The sequence below is a fragment of the Dermacentor andersoni genome, chromosome 7 (genome assembly GCF_023375885.2).
Source record: "Dermacentor andersoni chromosome 7, qqDerAnde1_hic_scaffold, whole genome shotgun sequence".
Classification (NCBI taxonomy): domain Eukaryota; kingdom Metazoa; phylum Arthropoda; class Arachnida; order Ixodida; family Ixodidae; genus Dermacentor; species Dermacentor andersoni.
The window spans coordinates 116,707,788-116,723,593 of NC_092820.1; the positions used below are offsets into that span (position 1 = coordinate 116,707,788).

Genomic DNA, 15,806 nt, shown 5'->3' on the forward strand with positions numbered 1-15,806 from the left:
GTGTCATGAATGCTAGGTCTGAAAGACGTGATAAAAGCACTCTTCTTTTAAGAAGCTCCAATTGCCTATAGCACAGAAGAATATAAATAATTATGTGTGGCACTATTTCGTTATTTTAGCGTTTTGTTTTCATAGTTCTGAGATTGTTTCCTAAAATATAGTAACCCGCGTATGAAAGTTGCTCGAATAAGTAATAAAGATTTGACATAGGAAAGGTAACATCACGTTCATTGCTTAGTTGTGAACGTCACGTCATCGGTAACTTTATTGTCTTGTATTTCTGAATCAAATGAAGTTTTTTTGGTGCATCAAAAGTGCAGCTTCTTTTTGTTCTCTCATATTGGAGATTCACACCATGTTGCACCTCTTCAGGCTTCGCTCTAAAAATGGCAAAATAAAAAAGGATATTTGTGAATCAATAAATTCAAGATTACTTAGGCCAGAGCAATTGTCATCTCGAACTTCACACCTTTATTTATGGGGACTTAGAAAAACGTCACGTATTTTATCAGACCCGAATTGGACGAAGATTTAAAGACGCTAATAGTAAAGCACGAATACATAGTCTGCGAATACATACTTTTGCTCCTCTCATCTTATTTTTGCGCAATAGGCCGCAACGAAAATGCAGCCCTAATTATAATATCACCTTATTATTACAAAGTCAAATTAACCAACTGTATATACTTGGTTACTGTATTTTGATTACGGGCTTCTCATCCTACGCACATTCCTCGATAGGCTTTAATTTTAAAAGTGCAGCAAATCTCTCATAACTTTGTATCAATTGTTGTTTCATTCTCAACTTTTGGTGACTAATATAGGAACAGTGATAGAATTGGCAGAGTGGGAAGGTCTACCGTAATATTGATGCGAGCACGCTTACCCGATACAACAGCGGCTCCACGTTTATCCTCAACTAAAGCTGTGCCTATTGTGTGCGTCCATTCACGCGTGCCAGCGCAGCCAATGGGTAGGAGTTGGCGCCATGTCGTGAGTTTATAAAATGAGTGAATAAAATGAAAAGCACTACTGCGCAGTTGAGCGGCGCTGAGTTGGCCTTCGAGTTATGAACTCTGCGCGGGCAAGCGAGCGCCTTGAGTCGCTTCGCTGGTTTTGATTTGGTCTCACCGAGTCGCAGTTAGAACGCAATCGAGAGCTTGCGCGTACAAGGAATGCACGAAAGAAAAAAGACATTTCAACAAAGGTACTACAGTGCTTTCGGATTCCCACACGTAAAGAGTCCTAAATCCCTCTGCCTGTTTTTTATGAACAGCTCTTTAGTCGCTGGAACAGGGGCCTCCTTTCGGCCATGCCATGTCTGTTTTTTGTGTAAGATTTTAGCTGGTCTTCAAGAAAGTACGACATGAAGAGATTTGTTAGAATCAAAAAACTTGGGTATACGCTTAGTAATGTGTGTGGTTGTGTCAAACAAGCTTGGAATGGGGTTAGTGCTTCTTGTATTCGTCGTATTCGCAGCGTGAGCATGGAATGTAAGTCTTCGTAAACTATATTCGAAGGCGACCAGCCACGTCATGCTGCCCTAATGGCGACAAAGAGCAAATGCAAAATCTCCGCAGAGCCTACCATAACAACTGTACTTCATAGCACATTTTTTCGGGCACTCAAGAAGGTACATTTTACACTCGCTCTTTTCCTCAGGGAGCTACATAACATGGCCAAATATGGTTGCTAGTAAACATTTAACAGATGCCATTATTTAAGAAATGATTAAGACACTTGTATTTGATGACAACTCCCATTCGTTTAATGTTTCCTGCAGTGTTTGTGACCCATGGTAAAATTTCAAACTTGTTCTAGGAATTTTGCATTTACTGGCTTGAAGCTTCCTACATCGACAAACCTGGCCGTTACAGTTCAGTGGCCGTATGCGAAACAGAAAAAAAGTCAGTTTTTTTTTTACATTTTCGTAAACATAAATCAAGACTGCTGCCGTCACCAGTTTCACTTATATTGCAAAAAAAGCAATAGGTCATACCAAAGTGGGAGCTTGACGTTGTGTTAAGATCCACGCCTCTAATGCAAAATTAGCTTTGTAAGATTTTATAATGAATATCTGGGAAGAGAAACGCTCAAGGACAATAAAACAAAATGAAGGGAAATTCAACGACGAGTGTTGCAGGTCTAAATATACACATATACCATAATTGTGACAGCAAAAAATGATAGGGACGTTTTTCTGAAAGAATAAGAGCCCAGCACATTTTCAACATAAAACCCCATTTTTATTTGCAAATATATAAATAAAGGGCATGCTGTTTTCTATAGTACCTCCCCATACTTACAAGAACCTTTCCAACGTAACCAAATTGTATTTATGTGTTAGCGGCGTGATGTATTTGTTCTATTCATTGACGAACGTCTGCATGTGGTGAGCCATGCTGTGTTAGTGTGCGGGAACATTATTTTTTATCATCCCTGCTATAGGCTCTCACAGCTGGCTTTCGTGAGTAAATTTTAAAATATTATGATGTAAGGGATGAATTCAAAACATTCCATATACAGCTCATATTTTTGTTGTTGCAAGGAAAGAACTGCTGGTGTACTTTGTACAGTTGGTTGAACTTATGTGTAGGCTGTAGTGTTTGCTTAATCTCAAAGAATATAACATGGCTTTTTCAAATGTGTTTTCACAAAATGTATTTTCTGACTGAGAGACCATGAGAGATGATTCCAGGTACAAACCAGAAAAAAAAAACATTACAATGACAATGTTAATATCCTCCTAGTCCTTTTCTTGCCGCTCACAAAGGTGGCTAAGCGCCTTCCCCCGTTCTCTTGCCCATAAGTAAATTATCGAACAATGTCATAGTAGATTTAGATGAATATAAACATTTAAAACATTCATAAGCATTTTTTTATGAAAACAAATCATTTACGCAGAGTTTTATTAGAAATCTGAAAATATTTAACAGGGAACAAAACAACAAAGAATGTGTATTTTGATCTGCCAAACGAGATGACATCTACAAAATAAAAGTTGGGTCTCCACCATTGGGGAGCCAGACATGAGGCACATCCTTTGGTTAGTCTGGAAATCTTTAAAAAATATATCAAAGTGCAATTCCTAGAGCCCTACTGTAATACAAAGATACGCATGTCGTCGGGGAAGAGGACACTAGTATTTTGGATGTTTCAACTGTCATCGTATCAGCTTCTGAACATTTTCGTTATGTGTGCCTGCATCCACTGCAAAACATCACCCGTTTTTCTCTATGAATACAATAGTAGCCATGCGCGTGACTTATAAAGCAACACAAAAGCATTTATCCATAACCTGAAGTCATATATCACAAATTAGAATTGTAGAAACGCTTCCCGAAAACCAGATTATTTGCACTAAAATGATAATTTGCCATCGTTAAGCTAAGCGGGTGGCGTATTGTCTATTAGCCTGTTTGGTGTGAACATCTTTATTTTTGAAAGTTACAGAATATACCATATACATATGAGGACCAGTACCGGGTTTTACTCCCGTAGAGGCCTTGCGAGTTCTAACGAATAAACAGCAATTCATGCAAATTGACAATATAGGAGTGTAAAGATCTCACTGCGCGCGAAAACTAATTGAAACCGGACTGGAAGAAATTTATTGGTCCTTATTGGATGACAAAGGTGTAGGTTGCCTCTAGTTGCTTTGCAGAAATTGCGTCCGCCAAAATCATAAACCGCCTGGCCAAACAAATTTTGCGTATGTGACTTAGCGTTTTTAATAAATGTAGCCTTGCTTCAACTTCTGAGACCCTCCGTAACAAGCCACTATATTTAGGGCAGAGCGCAAGCTGTGCAATTTGAAAATCCTCTTTTTCTTGTCAATACATTTTTTGAGTACCCAATGTTTAAAATAATTTTACAGTGTCGTAAGATAATGCTGAAATAAACGAATACGACCCGAACATACCGTGCAGGTGTCGTGGCATTACATTTCATCAATCACCCTGCTTGCACAAAAGCAATTAATCTGTGTGTAACCTTTAGAACGTGAGTCATATTGAAAATACAGCATTGCTGTACAGATTACAGGGCGACATTACCGGAATGACCGTTTGTTTTATGTAACGTCGCTGATTGGAATAAGGCCTGGAAGGCACAGGATAGGCGCTGAGCCTTGCCCTTTCGACATCGTTATTTTACAACCGGTATTCCACTCAACGACACCACATGATGCGCCAACTGGTCCCACAATCAGTACTTCTAACCATTCCTTACAGACTTGAACTGTCCAAAAATAGAAGTGATACACAAAATTAACGAAACTTACTGTTGCAGGTTTCAGCGCATTCTTCACAGCTTTCAAAAAACGGCGCATTCCCCGGACAGAATCCTTGGGGGATGATGTCGCACTGATAAAATTGTGAGTTATAATACCACATGGCGTCTCCATTGTCGCACTTTCCTTTTCGTGGTTTGGAAAAGCATTTTCGTTTTTGCGATTTTTTATTACCTGCAATCAGAGACAGCCGTTCGTTATGGCGTCCTATTCATTGCAAAAGTCCTCACTTACCTAGCATAATAACACTTCTGCACAAACAAACACTAACACTGCGATGAAATATGAGCTAGAAATCTTAGAGGTTTCCCGGTGCCAGGATGCGTACAAACATAGCTGTTCCTAGTTGTGCTCGCTGCTTTATTAATAAAACGTCATTTTGTGCATCGAACCACATAAGTAGCTGGAACACCAACGTATTTCTCCGCAAAGTTCGGGAAAAATTACCTCGAAAGTGGTGTCATCCTGAGAATTCGTTCCAAGTGGATCAGCCTTGCGATCTCCACGGGAATAATTTTTAAATTGCATTATGGGCAATAACGTAATTAGTTAAAAACTCAATTAGTGAATTTTAGGGTGTTAGTGTATTATGCGTTTCAGTTTTTTTGCAAGTAATGTCAGCCTCTTCGAATAGACCAGCTCAGGAACTAGAATTGTGCTTTCTGCCGCCGGAAAACTAAATATTTCGGAAGGGTTCGGTGAAAGACCCAGTATATAAGCCTTTGGGAAACAGCTGCGAAGTTAAGGTTGAGGAAATTGGTAATTTTTTTATAAATCAATTTAACCTACTCAGACATGTGAACTAAGTAAAGGCTGAAGTTTGTCCATTCATTGCTAATCCTACACAATGCATTACTACGATCTAGAGGAAGGCAGTTGCCCATATCAGAAAGAAGGTAATGCCACAGACTAGGTATTTAAACAACACTCTAGTGTCTGAAATATTATGTCTACCATTTTATTATGTATATATTTGTGTGTTTCAAGTTCTCACTTATTATTTACATGATTTCACTACCAAGCCCTTTCTCCCCTCCCGCTAAGGGTTCGTAACCGATGCCTTCTCTCCAGTTCACCCGCACTAGGTGAGCTCAATTTCTAAAGCCCAGGCAGGCCAATAAAGGTTGAGGTTCTCAGTCTGCGCGATTGCTATTAAAGTAGTAAATTATTTCACAGACGAAAGAATCGCTGTAGCACGCCGCATTTGAGCAATTTCTTATTTTTATTTATTTCTAGTAACTAATATGTAATAAATTGATAGTACAGAGACTCATGAGTCGGTTTAGATTGGCAAAATATTATTTCAAGGTACACTTTAATTCTTGTGGAGGAAATAGGCTACCAGAATAATATTGGTGATGTTAATGTAGATAATAGCGCGGTGTTCTGTGCATAGTCTATTGAGTTGTACTAATGACAGCTTAATAAAGTCTTCATTTATTATGTAGTCTGTGGCTTCGCGTTTTTAATCTATAAAAGCAACAGAGTTGCCCGATAATGATGGCCAGATAAAGTCAACAGATATTGAAGCTAAGGAATGCACTGGAAAAATTAGGCGTAGTTGAAATTGAACTGTAGAACATAATGAAGAAAATGAAAACCAAAGCGGACGAAAAGATCACTTGTCTCCGGTGGGAGCCGAACACACAACCTCCGCATAACGCGTGCGTTGCACTACCAAACTGCTATCAATTCGTCCTTTAACTTGGGTATTTATGGTTTTACTAGACCTAGCCCTAGGAGTGATAGCCAGCGCCACTCAAAGCCATGGTGAGCGGATGTGAAAAATGCTTTTTTGCCCGCTGGAGTCACGCAACACGTTCTCTAAGTTGAGTAGGCACATGGCTGTAAAGCAAAGTGTGTGGAGGTTGCGAGTTGGGCTTCCACTGGCGACAAGTTACCTTTCCGTCCACTTTAATTTCCCTTCCACCCCCTTCCACCCCCTTGATTATTTTCGAAATTTCAGTTTCAGCTACAGGTAATTTCCCCAATATTTCTTTTTTTGACTTCATTGTCTTTTGCCATTACGTGGTCATTATTGACAGAATAGAGCCCCTCGGTTCCATGTCCTCTCTAGAGTTATCTGCTAGAAACACAGGGCACAAGTTAATCTATAGCCGCAAGCCACTGCGAGATTGAAAATAAAAACTATTCGTTCACCACTGCTGGATGAACGCGGCAAATCTAACTTCGCGTTAAACCTGACAGAGCCTTCACCAAATTCGTGATTTATGGAAATACTGCGCAGACGGACGGAGAATGTAGCCATCTTGGGTCAGCAGAGTGTCAACAAACATGCATCTTGAGGTCTGTGACATTTTCTATGTGTACCGACCCACCAAACCGTCAATGGTGGGCCCAGTGGCTGAAGAGGTTATGCTAGAACTGCAGCCTATTGGCCACTCATGTGCTTTCTTACTATGCCAGTGCAAGCTATCTTCGCCGGTTATGTTATAACCGTGCCTTATGTCCGTCGGTTCCATGAGTTCTTAAGTGCGCGTGGCTGCTTTTTTTGCACTGGTCATTTATTCCTGGCCCTTGCGCTTCGCCTCCTCAGCTCTTATCTGTGCATCTGTCATTTGTTCGCTGAAGCCTTTGTATTTGTTGCCTTCCATTTACCACCGGCGCCATTACGAGGTGTTCTTATAATCACTTTCTATTCTAAATTTGAGCCTGCATATTTGAAGAACAAATAAAGCTATTCACCTGGCATGATTAATACCAAGACGCAAAGGCAGTTCTGGTCGCCATTAGTAGGGCAACTGAACTAGGTTAACCAGTTGTTACATGTCTCTGGAGGAAAGAGCACCACAAATGTGTCACAAGACGGCTTTGTCACTATACTACCAAAACAATGTTGTGTTGAAGTTGACTTATGGTTCTTTCAAGGCCGAACAGCAAATAAACAACATTAACAGATAGTAGCAAATTACAAAATGTTCCTGATACCAATCTTTTCTGGGCATTTCCCCAACAGTAGATTTGTGCCATTGGTGAAATATTTATCGTGGTCGCTATCATCATCATCCTAATAACCATCACTATGGAAATATCAGGCAGGCATAAGCCATCAGGCATCAGGTATCAAAGCTGTCGGATTCAAGACTCTTGCTATGTAATCATCATGATCATTTTCTTTATTTCATTAAAAAATTCATGCCTTCAGGTAGCATGTGTCTGTTTATAAACCAGTGGCCTTCACCCCAAAAAAGTTCACTTTGGCGTGACGCCTGAGGCAGAAATGATGTTTCACATCTCGCGCCAAGGCCGCGAGAGTTGACGATGGCTAACACTTCCAGGGTTAGTTCTATTACATGAACAGAAATACTCCAGATAGTGCATGGGAAAATGGTGCCATGGTACCTCAGTTGATAAGAGCGTCGCATGCGTAATGCGAAAACGTGGGATTATATCCCATCAGCGTCCAGTTGTTTATTTCATCCACTTTCATTTGCGCTCATTTTTTATTTTATTGTTTTTAATTAGGAACCGCAGATAATTTGCCCTAGGCGGTCCTTGGTTTTAGTGTTAATTGTTATCTTATGATATGAATATATCTATATATTGCATTTTTTTTCAGAGAATAGACGAAATTTACATTCAAATTGTTCATTACAAAATTTTAGGCACCGGCGACAGTGGATTCGACAAGCCGATTGTGTAATATTTTATATGATAAATTGAGAAATTGATCAGCCTCACCTTGAACGGAGCCTCAAAGACACAATATTATGTCCCATACATGTGTTCTGCCAATCTCTCCTTAGAGTACGAATACTGGTACCCCCAATTTTCATATTTCGCTTCGCTCAAGCCTACCCGGGTGCTCAGCTGCCCAGCTCCGTCACAGTTAGCCACTCACACACAACCCCTTTGTGCAAGAACTGCTTGGGTTCTTGCAAATGCGCCAATGAGGGGCAGGAAAAAACGTGCTCTTTTTTTTTTAAAGTGCCATCAGTCTGAAGGATCCCTGACTACCACCCATCCTTCATTAAATACAACATGCACAGAAGATTAAGTAAAACAATTGAGTAGTACAGCCTGTCGCTGAGGCACTGCAGCTTTGGCTCGGGCTGTTCACCTTTCCTAATGACATTCATATCTGATCACACTCACCTCCTTTTCCTGGACGCTTCGCTCCACCACCGATTGTTTGCTGGCTCGGACGCGGGGCTTTCGGCGGTTTACGATGTCCTTTGGATCCCGTAGTACCCCACCCGCCAGGCTCTGTCGCCTGATGTCCTTTTGCTGCGCCTGTATACCAGGTGTCAAATAATGCGCTTGCCATGAGAAGTATACACATTAGCGTGGCCCCTTCCGTGGCTTTGAATACACAAACAGCAATGTTGCTTATAGCCTTCAAATAATCGCTCGCGAATATTACCGAAATACTTTCAGTTGTAACGGAATTAGCGAAATTTGGTATCATTTGTTATCTGCATCTCCCATTTTACTCATACCATTAGAACGCATGAAAATCTCTAACTCTTCTTTCCATTTATATATGAAAGCGTACTCAGCCCACGGAAGGGCCATGCAATAAGTAGATACACTGGAATTGTTAATAAACTAAGCAGTGGTTGGGAAATTCACTCACGTTGGTAATATGCCTGCAGTAGTAAAGACACGTTATATCTCCGGTAAAAAGGTTATTTAGTTGTGGTGGAAGGAGTTCCTGTCAGGAAGTAATTTTCTCTAGGCTTTCTAAGCAGTGAGGGGCGAGGAATGAGACAACACTTCCTTTGATTTGTAATGCGTTAATATAATTCTTGTTTTGAATACGATGAAAATTTTTTAAGTAGGTGGATAGACATAAAGAAAATGACACAATGCAGTTTAAAGAGCCTCAGTGACTAAGGAATCTGGCAATAAGGTTCGCATAAGTGTCTTGGAGGCATCATTATTTATTGAAACGCGCCCGAAAATAGGAATCCTGTAATATCCGAACCCAGTTCGGCCAATGAAAATTCGAACAATTTGGTGACATTTGCTTCCCGTCATGGAAAGTACATGTGTGAAAGAACAAAAACAGAAGGGTGTTTATCTTTTCATTGGCAATCCAATTATAAATTCGTAATCGCTTTCCTAAACTATCAACCACTTAAGCTTAACTATATCATATCGATAATGCAGTGCTCGGCTTTGCTATATATTTTCCGCTTTTCAATTAGCATATTGAAGCATACCACTCTGCATGGCGTATACAGTGCTTTGGCAATTGCAGTTGAATAAACATGGCCAACCAGCATAGGAAAGGAAACTAGAAAGTAGACGTTTGCAGCACATTGGTGCTAAGCCAGGGCTGAATTATTCTTACTAATTTCCACTCAATCGCTTGTAATATGGTTATTGCGGTTAGCATGCTGTTACTACTTCAAGCATTTTGAGTCTCACGCAGGCTCACGGAACGAACCTGCCCGATATATTGGGCCACAAGGTGAGTGCCCCTAGTCATTTTGTAGTCATGTGCTTCTAGCCATTATGCAGTCATCATTTTAGCTTCGTCATTTGACTCTTATCATGCAGTCGTCATCCGACTGCCGCCATAATGCAGTCGTCATCTTCTAATAGTCGGCATGACCTCGTCAATACCATGTCGTGGTATTATCTTGATCGTTTCAGAATTGCCACCTAACTATATTCATGCCATTGTCAACATAATGTGCATTCGTGCGAAGAATAGGACTTCCACTAACGATAGTTAAGGGTTTAATTATTCAGTTCGCGAAGCGACGCCCAGAAAAACACAACACGCACAGAGCACAATGACAGCGGCAGAGCGCAGTCGTCGATCCCCGAAACTTGATCTATGCTTGAAATCTCCGGCTATTTCTGACGAAGAATTTTATAACGTTGGTGCCCGCAAACGGTCTAGAATGCACTAGCACTATTGCTACGTGCTATTCGAAGAAGATGATGTGGGCACTTCTATTTAGTGGGACGTACCCATAAATCCATGCTGGCTGCTGCTAGGACGATGAAGTGCCTAATACGTTTTGATGCTTGCCAGTTTCTATGTAGGCCAGTGCTTGCTGCCACTTGTAAATACACCGTGTAAATAGCTTGCCTAATGTGGTTTCACGTTATATTTGTTTGGTGGAGGCGCGGCGTACTTATTCCAACGACGCAGCTTCGCAGCGGACGTCCTCCAGCTCAGATCTACAACCACGCCGCCAAGCGATGACGCGTCGCCGCCAGCTGCGCCAGCTGCGCCAGCCACCACCACCCAGTTTGTAGCCCTGTCAGAGCCTCCCAATCCCAGGACCTCTTTCAGGGCAAACAGCGTTGACCCAGATGAGTGGCTCAACATGTACGAGCGTGTCAGCGAACAAAAATGGCTGGCCAACACATTACTTAGCCAAATATACTTTCACTATACATACGGTGTAAACATTCCAGAAAGTTCTGATAGAGGAATCAGGCAGAGCGATAACATTGTAACAATGGTTATCTATTCAAAAAAAAAAACATCAAGGAAAACTGTCTTGAGAAAAATATAAACAATGTGGCCTTGTCAATATATCGTAGTAGCGCTAAAGTGACTATGCAGCTCATTCGGAGCCTGTGTTAAACCAATAATATTGAAGCATAACAATCTCCCAAGGCTGTAAATAACACTGCCGGCCACATCCCAGGGACGTTATCGTTTATGATCCCAGCATGCGACTTTCACTATACATATTGCCGTAATTGAGAAGCTAACCCATATGCTCCACCTGATTAAAACTATGGAATAGAAGAATGAAAGAGGGCCGGATACCATGCCCACCAATATGCCCAAATTCATAGCCCAAATAGAAGAAATTGCATTTATTTATTGGTTTTCATTTTGCGTTTAATTATGATGTTTAAAGACCTCCTCAGTTAACGGCTATTGCAGAATGTAGCGTAGTTTCAGGTGAAGCTTCCAGTACAGTTCCTTAGAGAAACACACTAAGTTACATTTGAGCTAGTTTTGTATAAGGATTGATGGAAACTATAGTCTATAACTAAGTCCGTAGACTTACCCTTGCAAGTGGTTTCACATTCCTCTTGGCTTTGAAAGATGTTATTATTCTGTGGACAGTCTCCATACATAAAATTTACACACTTTCCTTCATTTTTGTCGAAATACCAATCATCGAGACGATTGTCGCAATCGTCATCTTGAGTAGGCATTGATAAGCAGCGTGGGGACGACGACACTGCGTTACAGACGAAAACAGGAGTGCTATCTTTATTTGTTACTTAGTGACATGCTTTCAAGAAGTCTGTCAATATATACCACACAACTGCAAAATTACGACTCCCTTAAAACTGTAGGCTACTGTATTTTCTTGCTACACGGAGTATCTACCCAGTTGAAAAATACAACAGGGATTCGTGTCGCATCTACAGAAATTCCTGTTGCACGACAGAAGTTCCTGACGTTTCTGTAGTTGCGACACACATTTCTGACATTACGACAGAAATTTCGATGTCGCAACAGAAAAATTCTGTGACGAAGACCAAGTGTTCTGAAGTCACAACAAGAATGATCTGTCGCGACAACATGAGTTCTAACTTCGTGACAACAGCTTTCTATCGTGAGAGCGATTGTGACATTATGACAGAAATTCTCTCGTCGCAATAGAAAGATTCTGTCGCGACGACGAAGAGTTCTGAAGTCGCAACAGAAACTTTCTATCGCGACAAGAGTTTGTGAAGTCGCAACAACTATCTATCGCAACAGCAATTTTGACGTCGCAACAGGAACTCTCTGTAGGGACTACATATTTTCTGTCCATAGCGTTAGAAATGTGCCACTTTCTGCCGCAGCGACATGAGTTCTGACGCCGCGACAGAAGCGCTTTCCGTCGCGATGCTTTAAAATTGTACGTCAGTTTCGCATCGGTGGTGTACACTGTATTTTTCTCTTGCGCGACATTCAGTCGTGCTTCTTTGAAGCCGGCAATGCTGATAGCACCGACATCGGTATTAAAGTCAGCGTGGCCAGTTCTTATAATTGTGCCGTGACGATGAGGCATCAGCAACGCCCTACCGGTCTCCTCAAAATCGGCCGCTGATCAAGATCATACCATCTGCAGAAACGGCTGCGTATCCGTTTTGTTTTATTTGGCAAGATGTGGCACAGAGGCATGTGGACTTACATGCGCCGTTATACTGACACATTAATTAATTTCCCAGAAATATTGCATAAGCTTTTGCGAATCGGAAAAGAAGTTTAGGGTTCTTCCACAAAGTTGCGTGATAAGCTGTCTAGTTCGGGTCTCATTAATCTGGTACAGCGCTGCCGTGAGAAATCAGGATGGTGTCAGAATGAAGACTCATCCACGAGTGTTTATGCAGCTATTTTGCATTGAACACACCAATTATATGCGCGCTCAGAAGTGTAAAGAGCGAGAGACAACTGTCGAAATTAGCAGTAACAACCCTAACAGTGTCCCCGGTCACCATTGTCTATTTCTGAATTTCTTATTCAATATGGATATCGTACAGCAAAATCGATGTTGTAGCATTGCACGATGTACCTGTCGATGGTAACGACACCTTTGCTCTTCTAGAGATGCGGCAGTTGACGCGGTGGAATGAAAGCGCATCTTGGCTATTAAAATGCAAATGTAAACAGCAACGCTGACTGAGATTCTTACTGTTGACTTACTTACCAAAATGTACACTTAGAGGCATGTAAGCGCACACTATTGCAAAGAATGGGTTTCGGCCCTGCAAATTTACGCTCAGACATTCATTCCACAACGAATTTCTTTTTTTGGGAAAGCCGAAGCCTGCAATAACTTTTTGGCAACAAAATGTACTATGTATTGCAAGGTATTATTTGTGCTAGACTATACATCCAACGCTTTCACCGTATGCTCGTCAACTTTTGAGCCCATGAGGCGAGACATTTTTAGGCCTGTTGGTGAAGGTGGGCTGGGCTTACTACATCTTTATGTGCGGCAAATGGTGTCTCGTTTCTTCATTTTTCGCGATACTTTGCATCCCATAATTCGGTCATACATGCAAGTCGCACTTGTTAATGTGTTACCTGATTTAGTTGTTTCTTCAAATTTTTCTTCGCGTTTATGCTTCTGGGGTTTCCTACAAGAAGTTTGCTTGGTGGTTCGTTTCCTCACAGTCCGGTTTTCCACTGAATACTTGTACTCTGTATCGCGTAAAACATTATATAACGATTTACTGTCCCTGCTATTTCCGCCTCAGTTTTACCGATCACTATACATTAAATTGCCAGTCCACGATATATTAAAGTGAGTTCGCAAGATGTATTAATCCCCTTGCTGCAAAATATTCTGTTATAGACTTCATAGTGAAACCATACCGGTAAAAACACGGCTACAAAAAAAGGGCATTTTTGTCTCTTTTGTTAACTCTGCCTTTGTGATGTACCAGAGATAATTGAACATTGTTTTATTAGCTGCACTGACGCTATCCTATTTTGAGATGTCCTCCAATGTACTCTAAAGAAAGACTTTGAAATTAACGCTCATACTGTGCGATACCTGCTGCCCACCTCTGATAATAGTGCACCTTTCGATATGTTTTTTCTCATGGGAATGCACACTTTGTGGAAAACGCGAATGATGGACCGAAACGCCGAAACGGTGGTACCTACAAGGGTACATTTTAACCAAATGACCCTACACCTAAAACATGTTTATGATGGACTCGATATACAACTGGACTGGTACCCTATTTTGGTGGGGTGCTTATCCTTACCTCCCTTCTAAATGAAACCAGCGTTTCTACTCACAGTATCAGCTCTGCCTTTTCTGTGTGTGACTTTCATTGTGCCCTCCATTCTCTGACTATGCAGAACTGGTGAATGTCGGGTTGAATGCTACTATAATAAATACCAACAAAGGAAGTGAAAATTCCGCGTGGTGCAATGGTAAGATGCTAGACTCGGGATCCTGAAGTTCCAAGTTGGAATCTCCGATGGGGAAATCTTTTTTCATATTATATTTTTCTTATTTGTACTAACAAATTTACGTAGCCTTAAAAAGGTCTCTGTCAATTTTTAATTAAATATTGCTCACGAACTACCGAACTTTCGACTACAGGACGTCACACTACAGACAACAGAACGTCAGAAACAACGTCACAAAATACGACAAACTGAAATTTCCTGTTGTGTTTTTCAAGTCGGTAATGTTTACCATGTAACCAAACGCCTATTATTTTCTGTGTCGCCCTAGAGTCCATTTATGCAACTGGTTTCTTTAATGACGGACTGCACCTAGAAAAAACACACAAAAAAAGATTTTCAATACATCTAAATGGTAAGAACAAATCGAGAGTATGCACTCCTCACAGCTTGTTTTTTCCTCAATTGTATCTACAATTGAGGAAAAAAAATATTTTGGGAAAGCTTATTCATTGCCAGAGGGGAAGCACTAGACAGGACACTGAACATAGGCTCCCGAAAAATGGATTTGGATTGGACAAACTTTAATAACTGTCCTGCAGGACGCACGTCAGGGCGCAGTGGACGACTCCCACGTAGGAACCGACAGGGAGTACCGGGCAGCCGCTGCGCGAGCCTGCTGGACGCCGCATTGCTGGTCTTGTAGGAGCGTGCTTAGTAGGGTCTTCTCCCACTTGTCTGATGTAAAGTCGGGCACAGCGTTTCTGCACTCCCAGAGCACGTGTGCGAGTGTCGCCGTGATCCGGCACGAGGAGCACGCATAGTCGTGGTAGACGTCCGGGTAGATAATGTGTAACGTGGCGGGGTTGGAATAGGTATGTGTCTGTAACAAGCGTAGCGTTAGCGCCTGTGACCGACGGAAAGAGACGTCGTCCTAAGCAAAAGTGTTTAGTGGTGAGGAAATTATTGGACGTTAATACGAACAACAATGTTAGGGAAGAGATGTGGCCTATATATGCCAAGGAACCTATGGCTTCGTTTGGAGGTTTTTACGAAGACCTCTCGTCATGTGTGAACGTTTGTGTGGATTTGATTGGCTTTACATATCGCGTGCGACACCACTGCTACTGTAGATGTTTCATCGGTCTGTATCCTCTGGCCGCGCGAGTTTTTGTTGTAGTGGTCGCCTTCAACATGCGTGTGGCAACCCTACTTTCAAAAGAAATTGAATCGCCTGTCAAACTTCGTGTCCCTCCTGAGCTTCTTCACTAAATCCACAAATGAAGCTTGTCATCTGTCTTTCATTGTTTATTGAAGACAGTTAACAAGAAACTTTGTTTCTCACCATGAAAACACAGGATGAAAAAAATATTATCAATTATGTTGCCAGTATGCGACGCTCGTCAATAAAGGCTTAATGTGCCATCGCGTTATGCTGGTACTGAAAGCCGCCACTGTGGTACTTTCTCTTTAAATGTGTCCGAACACTGCGCTCACAGTCTCGAAAGGGCCCGCTGAACAGGAAATACCGTCAAGTAGTGTTGCCATGCCCTCTTGTTGCTATGGCTTCTTGGAGTGCCATCGTAGCGCATACCGACGAGGACGGAAGAAGGCAAATGAAAGACACAGTGCCGTCTCTGTATCTTTCATGTG

The 15,806-nt window shown here is 41.5% G+C and overlaps 1 protein-coding gene across 2 annotated transcripts in view; it reads right to left on the reverse strand.

Annotated features, from left to right (window-relative positions):
* Positions 1-200: 200 nt before the first annotated feature.
* Positions 201-15,806, reverse strand: part of LOC126533952 (doenitin-1-like) — a 28,189-nt gene continuing 12,583 nt past the window's right edge. For both annotated transcript variants that reach the window (XM_072289299.1, XM_072289298.1), the window contains exons 2-5: positions 11,299-11,475; positions 8,408-8,545; positions 4,283-4,465; positions 201-380 (exon numbers count right to left, since the gene is read on the reverse strand). In XM_072289299.1, coding sequence (XP_072145400.1) covers positions 349-380; positions 4,283-4,465; positions 8,408-8,545; positions 11,299-11,449 — 504 coding nt within the window. In that variant the 5' untranslated portion in view covers positions 11,450-11,475 and the 3' untranslated portion in view covers positions 201-348. The remainder of the gene's footprint in view (positions 381-4,282; positions 4,466-8,407; positions 8,546-11,298; positions 11,476-15,806) is intronic.